We start from the raw sequence: 21,272 nt of genomic DNA, 5'->3' as shown, positions 1-21,272 counted from the left end.
AAAAAAAAAAAGAAAAGCTGTTTCCTGGAAGGATAATTTTGCTGAGGTCACTTCTGAAAGGTGGGCAAGACATTTGGGCAGTGACCAAACATCGTTAGGCACAAAAATCAGGTTGTCACTACTGTATGGACTGTGCCAGTGAAAGGAGGACCTAATACAGAAATCATTTCTATGAGCACGTTCTTCATCTTCTGCTCTGCTTAAGCATATTCTGAATGACGTCCATAATCCCAGTTTTCAATAATGTTTTTCCAGCCTCTCCTGCCTTCCATGTCACTAGAGTTACCCTGTCAGTAGCATCTGTGTTCACTGATTTCTGGCTACCTTGTGCAAGTCAGCATAAGCTACAACCACATCACGGACGGCATGGGAACAGAGAATGAGGACTTTTCCTCTTTCCTCCTGGTCTCTCTAATTACAAGTCTTCCTACCTCACTGCCTTTATGGAGGAAACCTAGGCATTTACAGGCTACTGTTTCATTCCTGTGACTGTTCCAGCGTTCAGTGCCATCTCCGAGAAAGAAAAGGACGTAGCTGTTGATGAAAGATCATGTTACTAACATGCCTGTGAAGAATTTACCCCTTTTTTATTGGCGTGTGCTTTCAGCTTCATGGTGCAGAAGAGCAGATAAAGGTTGTTTAAGATACTAGAAAGCCCTCTGAACCAAGAGCATGAGCCTGGGAAGGCTTTTGTGGAGATCATTGTGAGATAATAGCGAGTATTTGGGCCCAGCTTGGAATAACACGGTACCAAACCAGCCAGGGTCTGGCTCAGTTCGTTGCCAACCTACATCTGTCAGCTGCCTGCCTGCAGTGCTGGTTTTAGGGAGCTGTTGCCTGCACCACAGGTTGTGCTGCACAAGGGCAGTAAGGTGCTCCCTGAGAGGTGGTGCTGCTCTGAAACCAGGGGGGTGAGGCCTTGATGTTCCTTCAGCTCCTCTGCCTCCTGGTGCCCCTTCCACCCCTGGGGAGGTGACTCCCTCTGTGCTGCCCCACTCACTGGTCCAGTCGGGCGGGTGGTCTGCTCCCAGGGGTGACATCACCCTCCTCCCTGGCTTCTGCCCAGTGAGACTTCGTAGTGCAGGTCACTATGCTAGTTTATTATGGCCTCTGGGCACTTTTCAGGAAAGATCCCAGACATCTTCAGAAGCAGCTGAAATCGCAGAGATCAAGTGCAAAGTGCTCAGCCAGTGAGACTCCCAACAAGTACACAAATACCCACTGCCACCCACGCCAGGATCCCATGCCAGATTTTCTGCCAGATCTTCAGATTAAACAGTTTTAGAAGATATGTTGGTGTCCTTCAGGTCTGCTACCTTGTTTTTATTTTCTAACTGCACCTAAGGCCATGAAAATTTGAACACCAACATAAAGTAACAGGCCAGACATTAAAAAGGAGTGTAAGACATTCTCTTCGGTGGCACTGGAGCTGCCCAGCAGTGCCCCAAGCTCTCTACAGCTCATGTCATTAGCATCTCTCCCTTTACTTGATCAGCTAGGGCCTAAGGGCAGATATGAGGGACAGCGATCTGAACTCTTGTGGCACTGCAACTCTGAAATGATGGGAGGCATGAGCCAAACTCACCGTGTAGACGCTGTTGCAGAGTAATTGCCATATTCAGGATGTTCTTGGGATTCTATCAGGGTAGATGTACTAAAAAGCCCTTTTTTGCTTTTAGTTTTTCGAGTTAATTTCATATTTAAAGCTGCATTTCTTGTGCATAGAGAGGTCAGTCCCTGTAGTAGGCACAGAAAAGTGTTTAATGCGAACAGAAAACATAATACAATGATGTCAAGTTAAGGAGTCCTTAGCTAGGCCCTTAGTTCCCTCCAGTCTGCACCTCATGGGAAAGTGGATGATCCCAAGGCAGCAGAATCATGCTGTGATGTGGCGAGTTGAATGGTCTGCCCATGATGTCTCAAGAGCAGTTGCATTGATTTTCATGTTAACCCACAGGCCAGTCATACAGTTCCTTTTCGTTTCCCATGCAAGGATCTCAGAAGACTCCCAAGTTGTCCCCGCTCTATAGACAGGGAAGCTGGGACTAGTAATCTGTCACGAGACATACAGCAGCAGCAGAATTGCTGGTAGAAGTGGTGTTCTACATCCTTTTAAACTGACCTAAATCCCAATTCCTGTGGTCTTGCTCACCCCCAGCTGTCTGTTTTTCTCTCTGCTCATACCTGAATACTCTCACAGCAAGCAGGTTCCCCTCTCTGGCCTATTGGGCAGGTACTGGGTGCTAGCACAGGCTTGGGAAGAAGACAGCGACAAGCACCTGCGGAGCAATGAGGCACAGAGAGTTGCAGGGACAGTCTAGGTTTAATCATTCTACATTTCTGTAGATCTGCACCCTCAGCTCTAAGCTTCTGACATGAGGCATACATATGTACTTGTGCCAAGGCAGGGCTGATTCCAACAAGAAATATTTGAATTAACTCTGGGACTTCTGCCTGTCCATTGAGAAATATGGACATTACGTAGAGACTCACAATGTTTTTTGAGATGAAAGTAATAAAATCTTCCTAAACACAGGCAGAGCAAAACCTCTGGAGGGGAAGGGATTGGAGCAAGCCCATAGAGCAGACCGACCTGCAGGCTAAAAGCTGAGTTATGTGGCTCGCTCACCTATAGTTATTTAATGAACAGCTCTGCAGGTGCCTGTCCCCCTTGGGTGGGCTATATGTCAGCAAATATCAGCTTAAAGGAAATTCCTCATTTTCTTTATTCCAACCAGCCTGTGACAGCCTGGCAAAGGCCACAGCCAAGACTACGTTAATGAAAGGATGTGCCTTTGAAAGGCCGTGAGGGAGCAAATCTGTTGGCTGTGGATCTCACCCGCACTAAGTCTTTTCCAGCATCCATAGTGAAAATGCCTGTGCTGATCGTACCTCTGTAGACCAGCCAGTTGAGATTTCTGTGTCTGCTCTGCAAAATGAGATCTGGTGTTGGATGTGACTTTGTCCAGTGTTTCTGAGTTTGCTCTGACAGAGACATGTGGAAGATGAGACAGACCCATTTTCAGTTAGCTCCCTCAAATGCCAGTGTGAAGGAAACTCCTTTTCAGTTTAAAGAAAAATGTAGGTTCTAGCCCCCAGGTCTGATCCTTACTTGTTTTTCACCCTTACTCCATCTCTGACCTCTGCACCAAGAGTGTGGGAAGTGCTGCCAGGTCAGGAGGGTGTGTGCATGGCTGTGTGGGTCTTGTGGGGGTGCCAATGCGACACAAGCCATGAAGCAAAGGTCTCAGAATCCTCCCTGTAACCTGGAGCCGGGGCTTGGGTTTGCCCAGCATGGTACTGAGCAGCTCAGCATCAGATCTCCTTCCCGTCCACTCCCATGTGGTGGAGATTGGTTGGGATTTTTCTCCCAGTGCAGTGAACAGCTGTCTTCTACAGGACATCTGTGGTCACAGGATTATTTTGTGACAGGAGAATTTGAGCTAAGCCTAAAGAAGCAAGTAGGAGGAGGTTTCCTGGACCTCTGGATCAGAGCCCTGCTCAGGTATGACTGAGGAACCTGTAGAATGGGAAGAATTCAGAGGGGACATATTTTAGCCCTGATGCCATGTGTGGCTTTTTCTCCCCCACTCCACCCTGCTCTTGTCCCCACCCCACCAATCAGGCTCTTTAACATGACAAAGAGCTTCGAGGAGCAGAGGATGGTGAATATTGCAGTCCCAGGCAGGGTATAACCAGCTATAAAGGTAACTGCCTGTCTACACTTCAGGGCTGCCTCAACTCACTGGTGAGATCTGCCCCTCAAGTGAAGGTGACATCTACTAGAAGGTGGTGGAACCACCTCTTCATCTGCTCCACATGTGTGCACACTTGGCTCTGCCCCCCTACCAGGCTTACCCCGGTGGGCCTGTTATGGGGTACCTGGAGTTTTACTGGAACTCTGCTGCAGAGGCAGGACATGCCCCCACTTCAGATGGGCCAGCTGGAGCCACCAGTGCCGCTCAGTCTCCGGAGGCAGGAGGGAAGAGGCAGACAGCAGGTAAGGCCTTTCAGCTAAGTTCTAGAGCTGATCCCCAGGATATCTGTGGTTCCAGGCCAGCCACTTGCTTAATGACCTTGAGCAAATTTTTCTCTCTCCTTGCCTTGTTTTCCTGATGTGCGAGCTGGACAAAGCGTGATGTGGTGGTCAAGCAGGATGGGTGACCTTGGGCAGTCACACCGCCTTTCCATGCTACTTTTCTTTTGTGACTGTGAACCAGTTTCTTAAACCTGAACAGAGCCTGCATAGTCCAGGCACTGGCAGGTCTGTGCTCCAGGCTAAAGGGTGGTGTGACAACATGGTCTCATGGAAGTTCATTGCTTTCAGCAGGAATGTCTGGGCCTCCTTTTAGTCAAATGCTGTCTTTGTGTTATAGAGAGAAACAAATCCTGAAGGTAATTCTACTCACGGCATCCCTTACCCCTTACAAAGTCTTCATGCCTTTTGTGTGTTCATTAAACTTGAGCCAACGCATGCACACTGTGGTGGGAAATCTGCTCCCTTTAAATCCAGCTTTGTTACTCGCTGCTTCTTTTAGTTTGCCATTTTCCCCTCTCTGTTTTCCTCTCCTTTCCGTGCTCTCGGTGCCTTGCCTTTCTCTGTTTGCAACAAAGTCCCAGGTCCCACCGCAGTGGCATTTTCTGTTCCTGCCATTCCTCTCCCACTCCAGTAAGTGGTAATAGAATAGCTGACGAAAGCAGGTTTTCACCCAGCCCCATTGTATGGCCAGCGGGGTAGTTAATGCTCTTGTAAGGTTAATGTGTGGGAGGAGAGCAAGCTTATGGAGTGCCAGTTTCTAGCTGTCAGAAACTCAGCCAGAGTGACTAGTGGCTACTTGATATGTGGCTACTTGACATGTAGTCTGGAGAAAGGCTTAGGTTCTCTACACGCTGCCTGCTCCACAGAGGCAGCAGGCAGATTGACTCATTCGTGCCCCCAGGGAGCCTGGTATATAGACTTAAAACCCATCTTCAAACACTCTCCTGCTGCCTCTCTTTACAGAGAGAGCCTAGTCATGCAAGCAAAGGCCTACAGATGACAAGGGTTTGTGGGAGTGGGTCTGTCTTAGATTTTCATGTTTATGTCTGTTGCACTGCTGTTTGTATTTCTTGCTTCCTCTTTCCTTCACTCTCTTCTCATGGGAGGGGGAGTGCCTGCGTCTTGAGCTTGAGCTGCGGGTGGTAAATTACGTGTGGGTTTGGGATGACAGGATGAGCAGCAATATGTGGGACTTTTAGCTGTATGGTGCCTTGCTGTGGTTCCTCTAACAGAAGACTTTGCTGTTTTCCAAGCACACATTCTCAACATGCTCATTTCCTACCTATAAGGTTTTTACTGCGCAGCCTGCAGGAGCCAAGCATCCTGTGATCCCCCACAAAATTTTAGCTTGCTATGCTTTCAGGTCACAGACGTCCAGCTTCCTCTCAGGCTCTGCACTCCCCTGCACATAACACCTCAGGCCCTTGCACCTCTTCTGTTGACAACCCCTTTCTCCTTGTAGGCAGAATCCCTTTGTAATTCTCATGGTCCTGCTCACCAGCACCAGAAACCTGCCCCACTACACACCTGCCTCTTCACACAGCCCATGCTCTGGGTAATTATAATCTCCTAGGGATATGAAATAGCCAAGAGCAGGCCTAAAAGAGCAGGCAACCCTAGAGTGGCAGGCAGCACAAAGACAGGTATGCCCCTGTCAGGAGAGTAATATGGAAAAGATACCACAGACATGGCCACCTTTCTGAGGCCCAGCAACACCTCAAGGCTTTGGAGTGTTTGCTTAGTAAGCGTCTCAGCTTACGACAGAAGGAAGGGTTTGGTAGGATGGATGGGGACACCATTCCTCAGGAGGGCGTCAGTACTTTGTGTGTGATATACATTTGGGAGGTTGAGGAGGGTGTCTCAGTGGGCTTCGGAGTCGCAGCTCTGAGGGTGACTAGGAAGGAGATTTGGAACTGTTGACTGGGCTCAGTAGTCAGAAAATGGCACTGCCCTATTCACTGCACCTCCCCTCTCCTGAAATGTCAGTAGGAGGAGAGGAGCTGGACCATGCAGAAGGGTTTGCGGAAGAGTAGCTGGAGGAAGGAGGGATAGACAGATTTATCATTGCAGTTATGGGGAAGGAGGGAGACTGGCATCACAGCCCTTCCAGTCAGCCTGAGAAGATAGCCTCTCACAGACCCCAGAAAACAGGCAACTGACAGAGAGGTGCTGGGATAACCTCTCTTGTTAGCATTTTCCTATTCAAGCAGCCTGAATGACTTTGCATCTTGGCAGCTTTTGTCTGGACTAGTAGCCCAGATTGTTTAGGAAGTTTTTCCTTTAGATCTTTATCTCAGCTTTGTCCTCAACAGAAACCCCTTAAGATATGTACCAGGACAAGTGACAAGGGGCTTGTCACCTTCGTCTGCACACTTGGATTTTGTTCTCTGTGTCCCTGGTACAGGATCGATTATTGTATCTTCTCACCTATCCCACACATCTACCTCTCCTCTCTCATTTCCCACTTCTATGTCAAATTTCTCTCCTTCGTTTGTGTCTTGCCAGAAGCCTCTCCCAGCCAAACAGGTCCCTCCATCTATATATGTGTTTCCAGCAGTGAGATGGTGTTGTGGTTTAACATGGCAGGCAGCTAAACACCACACACAGCCATTCACTCACTCCCCTGCTACCTCAGTAGGAGTGGGGAGAGAATTGGAAAAAAGGTAAACCTCATGGGTTAAGATAAAGACAGTTTAATAGTTCAGACAGGGATAATAATAATAATAGTAACAGTAAATTCATAGATGTAGATATATAGATACAAAACAAGTGATGCACAATGTTCACCACCCATTAACTGACACCCAGCCAGTTCCTGAGCAGCAGTCCCCCAGCCAACTTTTCCCTAATTTATATACTGAGTATGACATCATACGGTGTAGAATATCCCTTTGGTCAGTTTGGGGCAGCTGTCCTGGTTGTGCCCACTCCCATCTTCTTGTGCATCTCCAGCTTCATCACTGAAAAGACCTTGACTTGGCATAAACATTGCTTAGCAACAACCAAAACATCAGGGTGTTATCAATATTCTTCTCATACTAAATCCAAACCACAAGTATTATACCAGCTACCAGGAAGAAAATTCACTCTATCCCAGCTGAAAGCAAGACACATGGTCTGTGGTGAGAGCCATGGGCAAACAGGAGTGAGCAAATATCCAAGGCCTGACTGATGCTCTCCACCTGCTGCCCCATCATTGTAAGCACTGACTGGTCTGCCCCACCATCCACCCTGGTTGGTGGTTGCTTTGCCACTGTCTATCAAGTGCTTTGAGATTGCCAGGCAGGCAGCTTTGAGGACCCCAGTCACCAATTCAAAGCTATGTTTACAGTCATGACCAGGCCTCTTTACAACACACTGAGGCCGAAATATCACCGGAGCATTTTGGAGGAGGGTAGTAACACTGTGAGCCAATGTGTACCATTCTCCCCTCCCTGCCTTGAATTTTCCACCTGGTGAAAAGGAGCCATGGGCATCTCAGAGGGCTGAGCTGGGAAGCTGCTCGCTGTCAGTGGGCTTGTCTGTGCTCACAGATCCATGAAGAAAGGAGGGCGACACAGGTCTTTGCATCAAGAAACTCCCTGCCTGGTTGGCAAGGAGCTCTACAGCAGGTAGGAAGCATGCTCATATCCACACAGCTGTGCATTATGTCTTGTATACCTTCTCCCATTGTCTTTTTTTTTCTAGAAGTATCTCCAGCTTCATCCAGTTCTGGGAATTTCAGCCAGTTCACACCAGATTCAGCCACGAGTCCACATTCAGCAACCTCATCCCCACAGCTTACAGCTAAGTCTCAGAAGGGCAGAGAAGATGGAATGGAGGGGGTGAGGAAGGCCAAGAACCGCACAGCTTTCTCCAAGGAGCAGCTGCAAACCCTGCACCAGCGGTTCCAGACCCAGAAGTACCTCAGCCCTCAGCAGATCCGGGAGCTTGCTGCTGCCCTGGGACTCACCTACAAGCAGGTAGATAGAGATTTTGACCCACAGTATATCTGTCACAGTGGCTGAATGGTCACATAAGGCAGTGGTAGGATGGAAAGATGAGGCTCCAGCAGAAAGTAGAAGCAAAAGTGCCAGCTAACCGTTGCTTTCCTGCCTATTCATGCCCAGAGGTCAGAAGCACTTCTGGGGGACGGAAGTGACAGTGGTACCTCCCTGGGGCCTCTCCAGTGAGGGGTCAGTTAAGGGTACTGTTGCTAACACTTGTAGTAGAATTGCAAACACAGTGATGAACACGTTGTTTGCTACAAACAGCCTTTGCCCTGGGCTTGTCAGCACTTCACAGATTTTTTCCATGCACTGTAGAGCTTTACAGAAATCCTGGCATGCATCAGTTCTCTGATTGCCAGGGCTGCAACATGCTGAAAGTTATTGCTAATATTTCCCAGTGCTGATCTTGTCCAATATCTAATACTGACCTATGCTCAACATGGCTTGTCTGCTTGACACCTGCTCCCCGCTCCATGTGGGTACTTCTAGGTTCATACATTGCAGCCTTTCAGTGTTGCTGCTGATCTCCAGGTAGTGTGTAGTGAACTGGTGCTGGCTGAAATTATGCCTTCCTAAAGCAGAGGGGGCTAGGGAACGGGGGCACAAGTGCTTGCAGTTACCATTCCAAAATCTGCCTGAAATTTGGATATCAGAGCTGGGTTGGATGGCCTGGACGTCCCAGGATGCCTTGGGACTAAAAATGTTGTATATGCATTTTAGGTGAACACATGTGCGTGCATGCAGTGAACTGGTTCTGTCAGGAACAAGATGGTGGGACAACCTGCACTTTCCTTCAATCCACATCCCTGCAAAGACTGTTCTCACAGTGCAGACACAGCCCTGGGGGAAAAAGCTCTGGAATTCACCCTAGCAAGGAGCTTTGAATTTGGGAACTGCTGATTACAAGGAGCAAGCCTCTCCCTTCTCCATTTTCAAGCATGCAGCAACAGTATCTTAGAAATTTGTAGTGCAGAGGGCTTGTAGAGACCTGGGTGGATCTAATTTGCACCAGTCATTCATCTCCGTGATTGAAATGAGTCAATTTTTCACAGGTATAACTGTTCTGTGAACATGATGTGGCTCCCTCCCCCCACCATGCAGATGAACTAGCCACCTGCTGAGGCTACTAGACAGACACCTCCCCTTGGCAACAACCCCAAGGAGTTTTAAAGGGCTTTATCTGCTGCTGCCTATATATCTATGCTATCTGGTCATTCTTGTGAATCTGATAACATTTGCTCCTCCCTCTCCTTTGCTGATGTTTTCTCTGCTCTCGCTTCCCCACCCAGGTGAAGACTTGGTTCCAGAACAGGAGGATGAAGCTGAAAAGGTGCCAGAAGCAAAGTCTGTGGACTGAACGGGCTCAGTGGCTCACAGAAGTAAGAACACAGAACATGAGTCAGCATGGCCCTTCTATCTGGGCAGTTAAGTCCTGTGATGTCTTTCCTCCACAGGAGCAACTTAAGTGTACAAGTATCAGCATACTCCGCCTTCTGGTTTGTTCAGCATAGAGGCACAGACTTGACACAACTGTCCATGTTCTGTAGGTAGCCTACCACTGGGCTTACTATGCCACTGAAACGCTTCCAGAGAAAAGCTGGTTTCCTCACATTATATACATATATATATACACATATATATGTGTGTGTGTGTGTGTGTGTGTGTGTGTGTATATGTATGTATATATATATATATGAGACTGTGTATCCACCCCTGAGCTATGGGGATAGTTCTTCTTGCCCTCCCAAGCTATTGCTGCTGATCAAGAGAAAACACAAAGTGTGAAGGGACAGAGCCCCAGTACATGTCACACCTGTGGATACCAGTGGAGAAGATATGTGTCTGACTCACTGTCTTTACCTTTCAGAGTGGCTTCCAGCCAGGTACTTACCTGGACGGGCACCCCAAATTCCATGAGGTCTACCCAATCACCACAGCCAGCAACATCCAAACCATGCCTCCATCTCACCAGCACTACGGAGCAGGGCAGAACACTTACACAATTGTGACCAGCGAGGATGGAGGAGTCTTTGGCAAAGGTGGGGGCACCTGCAGCGGCCAGCAGACAGTGGGCTTCATTGCCCAGCACAAAGTAGACTTTTATCACAGCTGTCCTGGCAGTGTGGAATATCCCAGCACAAAGATGGGTGACAGCTGTAACTTTCACCACTCGACCACCATGGGGGCTCCTTTCCCAGCCACTGCTGGCCACCATCTGTATCATTCCTAAGCACTGTGGATGCAGGGTGCTTAAGCACCCAGGAATCAAATCTTATTCTCATCTCTCCCTTTCTTATTCATGTGCCCTGCAACTTGGGGGTATCATGTAGCTACAACTTATTTTGACATCCCAATACGTGCCTGCAAGCACAGACACACAGACATGCAGATAGACCTGTTTGCCCATATATGTACCTACAGCTCTTCATTCATATACCCTTACATGTGCACACACACATACCTTTCTTTATTGGCACAGACAATCAAGTTCCCTTATAGTAAGACCCAAGATCTGGCTACCTAGATTATCCCCTGGATCTTCTAAATTGTTTTAATTTGTCTCAGAGGAGGCACAGATTCCTTTGGGGATCCCATTTATACAAATCACTGTACAGTTGTGTATACATAACACACAAATCCATAGGCTGTATGGAGAGGTGCAGGTCACATACTTTTCACTGAAGATGGAGAAGTTACTGTCACATGCCAGGCATCCACCTGATCACCAGTTCTGCAGGTCAGCCACAAGGTATAGAATTGATTAAGTGTCTAGTGAAGGTGTATGTGACAAGTAGTTTGCAGAAAGGCTGGTAAGATGATCTTGTAAACATCAAAATGATAAACAAGCCCTTTGTTCTGGTCTGTATCTTTCTCTGCCTCCCCTTAAGAAAACCAAACAGTGCATTCAATCTGGCAAATAAAATGTTTTTTAAAGGTGGATTATGTATTTTTCTGTATCTTTTTTTTTTTCCCACTGTAATAGAGTATTGCAGTATGAAATCCAGGTGGACCATAAATAGCCATAGCAATTGTATGCCATTGTTGTTACTGATTTGACTCTGAAACAATGAACATAGATTTTTCTATGTTATTAATGGATCCATTTCATTACTCTTGGCAATGCCAGATATCTAGAGTCAAAGGACACGGTAACTACCACCCACCTTAAGAATTTGCCCTATCCAACAATATTTAATACTGGGACTTGTTAAAATATAGAGGTACCATAATTTCTAAACTGAATACAATATAAGTGTCTAAGTGCCTAAAAACAGATGTGTGTATCAAAGTATATCTAATAACAGAGCCCTGGTTCCCCGAGTCACAGGTTTTCTGTCACTTTATGATAATGACGATGACTCTACCTTAATGCAATGAAGTAGCTGTCACGGTTAAAAAAAACAGAGCATAAAACGGAGGCAATTGATGTTTGCAGCTGGCACATTAAGAGGCATGGTCTTCTATTTGCAAAAATGGTTTATGTCCCTGTGCCTCACAGCTGTTTGCTCCCACCCCCACTCCCTCATGCAGCCACTTTTGACATTTTGGTTGTTCAGCTACACTGTTTATAGAGCTGTACTGTAAACTGTATGACGAGAATGATTTGGGGAAAAATAAGGCCTGGCAAATTTCTAAGTCATACCAGTTTTGAGATCCATTTTAAGGTGCAGCCCAAACAGACATCCTACGCAAGTGCCTAAGCTTGGGAAAGACATGTTCTTGCAACCACTGCACCACCAGAGGGGTGGGGGCGGATTGAGTTAGCTTAACTGAAAGGTGCTGGGTAACATCTCAAGGTGGAGTACAATAGCAGCAATTATTGGGGCTCTCACATGAGCGAGAGGAGTTTTTTCAGCTCCTTTGGAACCAACAATGCTGCTACTAACCTGAATATCATCTGGAACCTTTCCATACCACCCCACCAAAGGCTGCTGCAGATGAAAAAGTTGAGGTTGTGATTGATCCTCGCTAATAATTCTCTGGAAAAGGAGTCACCAGTTATGCCCTGTTCCTTCAGGGATGCATTAGGACAGGCAGAATCTTGGTGTGAAGCCTCTGGGACTGGCTTGCAGAAGGATGCTGGTTATAAGAGCAACAGTTGTGATCTCCCTGGTATTGATATTCAGCAAAGCCATGCTAACAAACACTGCCAAATCTTGCAGTTTCCTCAAGAGACCCATAATTTTTTTCAGAAGCCATCATTCAAAGCCAGTTTGTTGCCACAGGTCGTTCTGGAAACCAAAGCCTGCAGCAATTCAAACAGGCAAGTAAGCAGCTTCCAGGAAGGGAGTTCATTGATGTCTGCTGTATCAGAAGCTGAATTCCCACTGCTCTGTGTAATAACAGCAGGAATGTAGCTCCTGTTACAGGCAGCCCCTCAGTCACTGCCAGTCAGAGAGAGCCACTGAGGACTTGCTTTCTCTTCTGGTGTTTCCCTACTATCGAGCAATCACTTGGATGCATCTTGGGGCTCAGCCAAGGCAGCAGTCCCCATGCTGTAATAGGTAAAAGATTTAGTGATTCAGGCACAGTCCAGCTGCTTGAGACACACCCTGTCTGCGAGCACATTATTTCAATTAAATGTAAGAAATTAATTCTAGCCTGATTATGAAATAAAGTCACAGATATGACCTGAGGGCGCTCTTCAAAAACTTTGGACAGCATGAAGACATCATGTCCCTCACAGGAAAACACTTAAATTTTTTTTCTTTCTTCCCTAAGACCGGTGTCATGATTTTGGGTCCTTCATGCCTCTTGACTGCTCAGTATCAGCCAAGATGCAGCTGGCCACTGATGATGAGCCAAGCAAGAGATATGTGGCAATGCTTTACCGAAAATTTCCAAAACCCTGTTAGCTCAGCATTTGAGTCAGGCAGCGTAGTCAGATAACTAAATAAAATGTTTACACGTGCCTGTAGGGAAGAGCCTGTTAAATACCATTACTTTTATCTACACTGGAGAGACGACTGGGGCTGTGAGCCCTTGCTCATGGGCCACTCAGAAGAAATACATAGCTTATAAAACATCACTGCTGGTCACATTGGCACAGAGAGCAAGGAATGAGGTTGCTTGCACCAGTCTGCTTGCTTGGTATTTTGCCTATGGGACAGGAAAGGCTGGAACACAGTAAACTAGAGAATAAACCCTGGCCTGCATAGTCTGTACTAGATCTAATTTCTACTGTTTGGGTGGAATTGTCTGTACCACTGGAGATACATCTGCAGCATTGACAAACTGGAGTGTTGACACTGCAGAGATACTGTAAAAGTGCAGTGTATTCCCACAAGCTATAACACATACAAAGAGCTCCATATGAACTTACAGCTTGATCCTAAAAAGGTTTGCTGGCAAGGCGAATCATGTTTGCAGCGTGCAGAAATCACCATTACACAGCACAGTCACCAGAAGCAGCAGTCCTAACAGATGTAATATATCTGAACAGGAGGGGCTTTTGCTGACATTCACTTATTTCCTCTGAGGAACTGGTAGTTCTGGTAGAACTTTTGGAAGTATGAGTTTGGTGGGATTAGTTGCAACTCCACCTTTTTGGTAGTAGTGCTGCAATCACCTGCGCAGTTGTTTCACATAGTGAGGTTGCTCAGGCATGTCAAGGTAACAGAGGATATCTCCAGTTCTGTGGAAAGGCGGAGTCCTACTTAATTTTGCAGCTTCTAGAAACCCTACATGATCTACTAGCAGTCCTTTCTGGCCCACGCACTGAAATTCCAACAGCAGCCACTCTGCCTGTTCCTTCCAGCTCTGCAACTACATATGCTTGCCAAACCTTCACGCAACCAGGGGAATAACACACCCATGAAGGAACACTCCATTTTTGCAGAATGGTCCCACAGGAAATGCACAAAAAACACAAACTGCAGCATGCAGGGCAAGTCACCTCAGTCCCAGGGCTATTTTGGCAGTGATCTGTTTCTGCAGGACATCTGCCAGCAAAGCTCTGGCTACCTCCTAAGCCTTGTGGCAGAAACATAGAAAAACGCACCCAAGCAACATGTGTAATCTGTAGCAAGCGTGCTCTGCAATCATTCTGCAAAGACCTGCACACTTTGTGTATTTCTTTAGAGCTCAAGTTTGCATCTTAAAAACAAAACCAAACAAACACACACAAACAAACAACCCCACCTGGAAGCTGCCAATTTTAAAGCCAGGAGGCAAGTTTTCAGTATTGATATATGGTTCAGCCTCGTTTTTTCACAGGAATTGTTGAAACTAACACTACTACTAGACCATTACCCAGAATTCATCCAAACTGATGTTGGGACATGAGACAAGTCAGGATGAGAAGGGATTTCCATTTTGTAATACAGGAAACCCTGTGAATGAGCATTTCCCCCTCTTCCAGGCCAGGTTTACATTTTTCTACTGTGGAAGGTTGGCAACACACACATGGACAACTCAGGCTTTCTTTCTCCTCTACAGGCTCAAACCTCCACTCCTCCTCCTTCCAGCACATATTCCACCTCACCCTAGGAAGCAGAGCATTACAGTATTGCAAAAGGAAAGCAGACATGCTTTAGCACCCACTCAAGCAGGTTCTGGTCAGCAAAGGACCTGTGGCAGTTTGAGCCTGAGCAGTCATCTGTCAGTTTAGCTAGTTGTGCTCAGTGGGAGTACCTATTGAACTATCCCTTTCAGACAGATGAAAAGCTTTGGTGGTGTACTGTAGTTTAAGGAACCCAAACAGATAATTTTTGCTGGTTTAAACTGTGGCTATTAACAGGAGCTTGGCTCTGCCAACATGGCAATAGGATCAGCTGTTGAGCACAGACAGCTGCCTTATTCCAGTAGTGCTGATCTCCATGGACACTTGCAGCCCTTGGCTGCATGCAAGTTGCACAGGTGTTTAAATTGAGTGATGCATAAGGAAAGCAAGGCTCTCATGAACCCAAGCTCACTGAGCAGAAAGAGGTTCACCGGCTCTCTGAAATGGTGGCTGCTGATACACAGTCCAGTTGCCTGCCCCTGGAACCCCTTCGCCTGCACTAGACAACACACCTGCATGTTGAAAATAAGGCTGATGGACTTCTGTGACCTACTCCTTTTAAACAGTTCCTTGAAGCTACTTCTGGGAGAAACACAGTAGGGTTACCTTTTTTCCTCCTTTCCTCAGTACTGCTGGTCTAACCTGTGCAAAATAACTGTTCTCAGAGCAGGCTGTTCCAATGCAAGCTGGCGACACTGTTTCAACATTAAAATAAACCAATTTATTTTCAAGTCAAACAAGTTTTTAAAAACATTAAGCAGAAAAAAGTATAAAACGAGAACATGCACATTAACATTAAACATTGAGATGACTGCAAGAAAACAGACTTTAAGAAAAATTATTCTGGAACAACAACAAATGTCTCCTTTGCAGTGAAAGTTTAACTATGACATACAACTCTTGTGCAGACATTTGAAGACAGGGTTGCAGTAAAAATGTGCACTAACCACAAAAAACCCCACCACTCTACCACATGAATATATATGCTTTTACCATCTCATTTACTCTTGCCAGCTCAGGCCATTTTGTATTCTTGGGCAGTGGCAGATTGAACTCTGCAGTTTCACATCTTGTAAAAAAGTAAGTTTTACACAGGTTGGAGCTGACTTCCAGATTCTTCACACTGGAAAAGGATGATTCAGGAAGAGACAAAAGTCCTACTAGTTTATACTCTTAAAACTGGGATTAGACAAGAGTGGAGAACCATCCTGCTCTAGTCCCGTGGATGACAACTCTACTGGGGCCCAACAGGATTCCCTGTCCCTAACATCCAGTTTCCAGGGTAAGTGACATTAAACTGATGTTCACAATAACAAAGTCCTTTACCTAACTACCTGCCTCTACTCCAGAGAAAGCTGCACTGTAGCAGTGCTGTGTTTATGAAGTGCTAGGGGACCATCATGTACAGATAAGCAGACTGTTCTCACCTCTCTGAAAATGACTACACACAGCCACTCCTCACACTTCCACTTCGATGGTGCTTAGGGCTACCCGCTGCTGCAGTTTGCAGATTGGGACAGGCCTGGGACAGGCCAACAGTTGCTCAGCAGAGAGATGCAGAAGGGCAAGATCTAAACTGGGCAGGGATAGGTCCCAGAGACACCATCCTGAAAGAGCTGACAGGCACAAGTAAGTTAACAGTTTTGGAAACCAACATTTCCATGTCAGATATGGGCAGTACTCCACTTTCCTCTGCTCCTCTCTTCCTCTCAACTGCCCTATGTACACAGGAGGGCAGTGAGCAAGGGGTAGGCAGGTGCTGACCCCTCCAGGACGAGTTGCTGGGAGTAACTGGATCAAGTAACCTGAAATCAGATGACTCATGGCTTTTCAGTGAGGGAGGAGAGGATGCAGATGAACAACCTATTTGCAGTCAGCTGACTGAGATAACAACAGAAGGCAAGGCAGAAGGAAAGATTCTGGCTACAGCAGGGTATTTCTGGTGTAAAGTTGCTGAAGTGCTGGGTTTTCTTCTCCAGCAAAGATCTGCTGCAAGACATAATGGAGAAAGGATCAGAGATCACCTGGTAAAGAGGCAGCAGAGGAAAATGAAACTTGGACAGCAAACATAAACCTTTACCACCTCTGCTGTTCCTGACTGTGGCACTGGACATTCCCCTCCATGAATAAAGTTTCAGCTATCCACACACAAAACACCTTTGCCAAGGGTTAGCTATGGACAGACAGGTGCCTTTAAACAGAAAACTATCCCAAGGCAGCAGGGTGCTGAGCCCCACCAATGACTAAAACAGGGGTAGGGGAGGAAGGGCAAAAGAAAGGAATACAAACTGGATCCTTGAGTTAAAACCCTAGAAACCCCATGAGGAAAACAGGAGAAGGAAGAAAAAAAAAAAATACTTAGGCCTAAGATTCATAACCACTCTGGGTCCCCAGGGGATGCCAAGGGGCCTGATACTGATGCCGTACAGGAGAGCTTGAGAACGGTGTGACACTGTCAGACGTGCTCTGGAAGCCATAGGTATCTTCTGACTCCAGGTTGACATAATCCATATCAGCAGCGTAGCCATGATAGAAGTTCATCTGCTGGCTTAACAAACCCATGGCTTGCTGGGTATTGCAGCTTGTCCCACCTTTTCCAAAGAGCCCTTCATCCTCCACAGCCATGAATGAATACAGGCTCTGCCCATTCCCATAAGTCTGGCCACTGCTGTAAGCCTGCTGCACGTTGGTCACAGCCTGAAGGTTTCTGCTGGTGCTGACTGGGAAGCCCTGGTGAAATGTGGGGGTTATATCCAGGTACGCAGCCTGATGAAACCCGTTCTAGGAGAGACAAAGAAGACTGTTCAGTAATGGAGAGCATCACACCAACTGTGCCCATTCTTTGGGATGGGTCCTCCTTTCCCGCCCGTGCCAAACAGTAGCGTCTTTTTCGTACTCATGGCCCTCATTATACACTAATAATAGCAGAGATGACAAGATCTTAAGTTCATAATCTCCAGCTCAACAGGTCTGGGAGCACCATGCTGGGGAGAAAAAACAGCATGGGTAGCTTTGCTGGCCCTCTTTGGCTGTTTTGTTTTCTATCTAGTCTCAACTGGGAGATAAGTGGACTGGAAACTGAGTTCTTTCAGTGCCAGGGCAGGCTTAAAATAGATGCCACTATAAGTCCTATTACGAGAAATACAACTGGCTCAGTAATATCGAATCCTGTGCTTTGAGTTAGCCAGTTGGACATGATGCACTTCACCCCACAAACTGGAGGAACTGTGACTGTTGGCGATGGGGGAATTCTCTCACCTGTGGTAGATACACCCCTTTTTCCACCCACTGGCTCTCCTTCTGGCAGCGTTTGAATTTCATCCGTTGATTCTGAAACCATGTTTTCACCTAGAAGTCATGGGGAAAGGACACAAGGCATTAGAAAATAATTCTCAGAGCTTACTACACATTCTAAAGATGTTTTGCCTTCTACTACAATCCAGTTTCTTCTTGTCTTCTAATACTATAGATAATTTCAGCAGCTAACAATATGCAGCAGACCCATGTAGCTGTAGATTCACAGAGCTGAGACTTGAAAACTAGCACTCTTACTCCTCAGGTCACCATGGAATCTTTCATGACATCAAAAACCTTACCTGAAAGACGGGCCAAGACAACTACAGAAACACAGCTTGTACTGTAGCATCTCACTGCTGCACCAAGATCAGTGCTGACTCAGGAGTGAGTCATTCCTTCAGTCAGACACAAGTAGCTGGTGCGGCAAGGACCCTTTCTCTAGGGACAGACCCAGGTGCCACTCTAAGAAATGCAGCTTGCATAGCAGTGCATCTGACTTTCCACATTGAGGAACAACACATGTCCACACAAGATAGTAATTTGACTCTGCATAGCCCTGCTCTGTATGCACTTTTAAACACCTGCACAGAGTGGGTGGATGGTGCTAGAACCAAACACTAAGACTGAGTCATAAGTCTTCACACTCTCTGCTCTCTCACGTAAGCAATGGCATAAACAAGACCACATAAGAAACTCATCTTTGAGGTCTAAGTAAAAACACACAAAAAAACTTGCTTGCAAGTTCACTTCACACCAGGGATGTGACTCAGCTGCTCAAAGCAAGACGCTCACCTGCTTGTACGTGAGCCCTAGGGCAGCAGCAAGCTCCCGGATCTGCTGGGGGCTGAGGTACTTCTGGCTCTGGAACCGCTGGTGCAGGATTTGTAGCTGCTCCTGGGAGAACGCTGTGCGGCTCTTGGCCTTCTTCACCACACCCTCACCTTCCTCCTTGACCTTCTGGAAAGAGGGATGGGGAGATGGGCGGTCTGTGGTGGGGCTAGTGGCAGAGTCGGGGGTGTACTGGATGAGGGTCCCAGAGCTGGAGGAAGCCGGAGAGATATCTGAGGAGAAGAGAGAACTGGAGTGAGCAGGATCAGGTGGAAAAGACCCAAAGACTTTGCAGTCCAGCTCCGAAGAATTTAAGACTACAGTTGCCCCAGGACTTGCAGGGGCGCCGCAGGCAACGCAGCGCAGAATAGTGGGTACCGGCACGTTCGGGTCAGGGGAAACGAAAACCTTCTCTGCTCGCACCTCTGCCCCATCCCGTCTGGACACGGGGGCCGCCGGCAGCCGCACCCGCCTCCCACCACCGCTTCCAGCGAGGCAGCCGGCGGAGCTGCGCCCGTCGTATCCTCGCCGGGACGAGTGGCCGCCGGCAGCACAGCATGGCCCCTCGCCCGCAGGGTAGAAAACACACAAGGGACAAAACCATCCCTCAGCCGAGGGCACCCCGATCCCTTCCCCGGGGTCTGCCGGGCCGGGGCGCGTACCTGGGTGGCTGGGCGTCTTCTCTACCGCAGGGAAAGAGAGGGCGTCAGCCGGCGGAGCCTCCTCAGCGGGCGTGCTGTCCATGCTCCCTGGAGAGAGCCAGTAGTAGTCCCCGTACCTGACCGCACCAGGGTAGGGCAGGTAGGGCGGCATGGCCAGGTGGGCATTCATGGCCAGGCCTGGCCCCCCAGCCACGAGCAGGCGGCGAGCTGGCGGTAGAGGCTGCAGGCAACGCGCAGGCAGGTACCCCATTAGGCGGAGGTGGGGGGATGCTTTATGTCCTCCCCAGCCTGGCCTTGGCTAGAAGGGATTGTCATAGCCATTGTCATGTTAAAAGTCAGTTGATTGGAGGGGAGGGGCTTTGGGGGTATTCAGGGCATGGGGGAGGGCCCCGCTTTCCAACTTGGCTCTTCGGTGGGGGTCAGGTCGTTGCTACCACCACAGCCCTTCCTGCTGGGGGGGTGGGAAGAAGGGCCTTGTTTTCTCCTCGGGACCAGAAGGCCCGAGCAGAGCCGCCCGGTGAGTTGGACAGGGCTTGGCAGACACCCTCCTACCCCCACATTTAACACTCTTCCCACCTCCTCCTCACCGGTCCCCACCCAAATGCAAAGAATGGAGGGGAACCCAAAGCCTGCCTCGGGGCATGTGGAAGCTTTGCGTGTCTGCATTGCAGATCGTAACCATTACTGCAAACAGATAAGCCCTCCACCTCCCCACAGATGAGTATAGACTGGGGGCAGGGGGGACGGCGCTACAGAGCGGTGTCTGTACGGCGGGGAGGGGGTCTCAAAGACAAACAAGCTGCTTCTCCATCGACTAACCCAAGGCTGAGACAAGAATCGCATCAGAATCACAGAAGCCCTGTTTTATAGTGGCACAGAGGAATGTCACTTCACTTTTTCCAAGCTTCTTTCCTTAGCCATTTGACAATTTTTTGTTGTTTTGAAAGCAGTGATGGCTAAAAAAAAAAAAAAAAAAAAAAAAGTTTTTTTGCTACCCACCAGGGAGAGGTGGGAATCAGTCAGATTCCAAAGAAAACGAGAGCAGTACAACTATAAGAGAGCCTTATGGACTTTGAGGACTTGAAGCCAGGGTCTGCAATCTGCTTGAGGAAGATAAACTCTTTCTACCCCTCTCTCCAACTATCACTGCTTCCTTTAAGGGAATTAATAGCTTACGGGGAGGATCTCACAGCCCAGGAGTTATAAAACCCGGAAAAACACCTGGAAGAAGTACAAATAAGGGCACGTGACACATCAGGTAAATTCCCCTAGGGCAAGGAAACAGGACACAAGCACCTACCTGTATACTAAAGCCGAGGAGTAGCTACCAACCCGTTGCACTAGCAAAAATCTATTGGAGATGACAGAAACGGCTCTCCCTTGACTTCCATATATTTCCTCCTCCCCTCTTGAGTCATGATGTGAAACGAGCCCCAGCTGGTACCCTGAGCCTACCGCCACAAGGCGCTGCTCGCCTGGAGGGGTCCTTGTCGGGCCCACCTTTGATCACCTCGTAATTAACAGTAATGTCGTTTCTCGGTTAGAATCCGGATAGGATCCAGACGGAGAGACCATTAGGAACGCGAGAGAAAGTGATTATAATCGGGCGAGAGAGATGAAATAAAGAGCTAGAGCCCACTTCTCGCCCCGAAACAAGCGGTGCCAGCTGATGGTCTGCCCACCGCCCCGGGGGCCAACCTCCCCCCGATCCTTGCAGCCGCGGGCTGGGGGTTTCACTTGCTTGTTGCTCTCAGCCCCGCTGATGCACACGCGGAAAGGGATTCCCCACAGACGTGAAGCCATCGTGCTGCCCATTGTGGGAGCAAGAGCCGCCGGTCCCCACGGTCCCCCGCGGACCGGGCTGCCCCGGGACACGCGTGCTCCCCGCGGGGACTCTCCGAGTTCACCAAAACCGGCCCGTTGTAAAGACGGAGAAAAATACAGAGTTGCGGGGG

At 48.0% G+C, this 21,272-nt stretch overlaps 2 protein-coding genes across 2 annotated transcripts; one reads left to right on the top strand and one right to left on the bottom strand.

Moving 5' to 3' along the window:
* Positions 1-3,819: 3,819 nt before the first annotated feature.
* LOC135984554 (homeobox protein NANOG-like) lies at positions 3,820-10,258 on the top strand. The gene is made up of 4 exons (XM_065626952.1): positions 3,820-4,000; positions 7,727-8,001; positions 9,318-9,407; positions 9,896-10,258. The coding sequence occupies exons 1-4, from the start codon at positions 3,820-3,822 to the stop codon at positions 10,256-10,258; spliced, it is 909 nt and encodes a 302-aa protein (XP_065483024.1).
* Positions 10,259-16,894: 6,636 nt separating this feature from the next.
* Positions 16,895-19,644, bottom strand: LOC136003157 (homeobox protein NANOG-like). Its single transcript, XM_065658501.1, has 4 exons — positions 19,318-19,644; positions 18,620-18,888; positions 17,789-17,878; positions 16,895-17,311 (listed from the first exon to the last, which is right to left on the bottom strand). Exons 1-4 carry the CDS (start codon positions 19,565-19,567, stop codon positions 16,895-16,897), a joined length of 1,026 nt encoding a protein of 341 aa, XP_065514573.1. The 5' UTR covers positions 19,568-19,644.
* Positions 19,645-21,272: the final 1,628 nt, after the last annotated feature.

This window comes from Caloenas nicobarica, chromosome 1 (genome assembly GCF_036013445.1).
Source record: "Caloenas nicobarica isolate bCalNic1 chromosome 1, bCalNic1.hap1, whole genome shotgun sequence".
Taxonomy (NCBI): Eukaryota; Metazoa; Chordata; class Aves; order Columbiformes; family Columbidae; genus Caloenas; species Caloenas nicobarica.
This window is presented reverse-complemented; position numbering and strand designations above follow the sequence as displayed.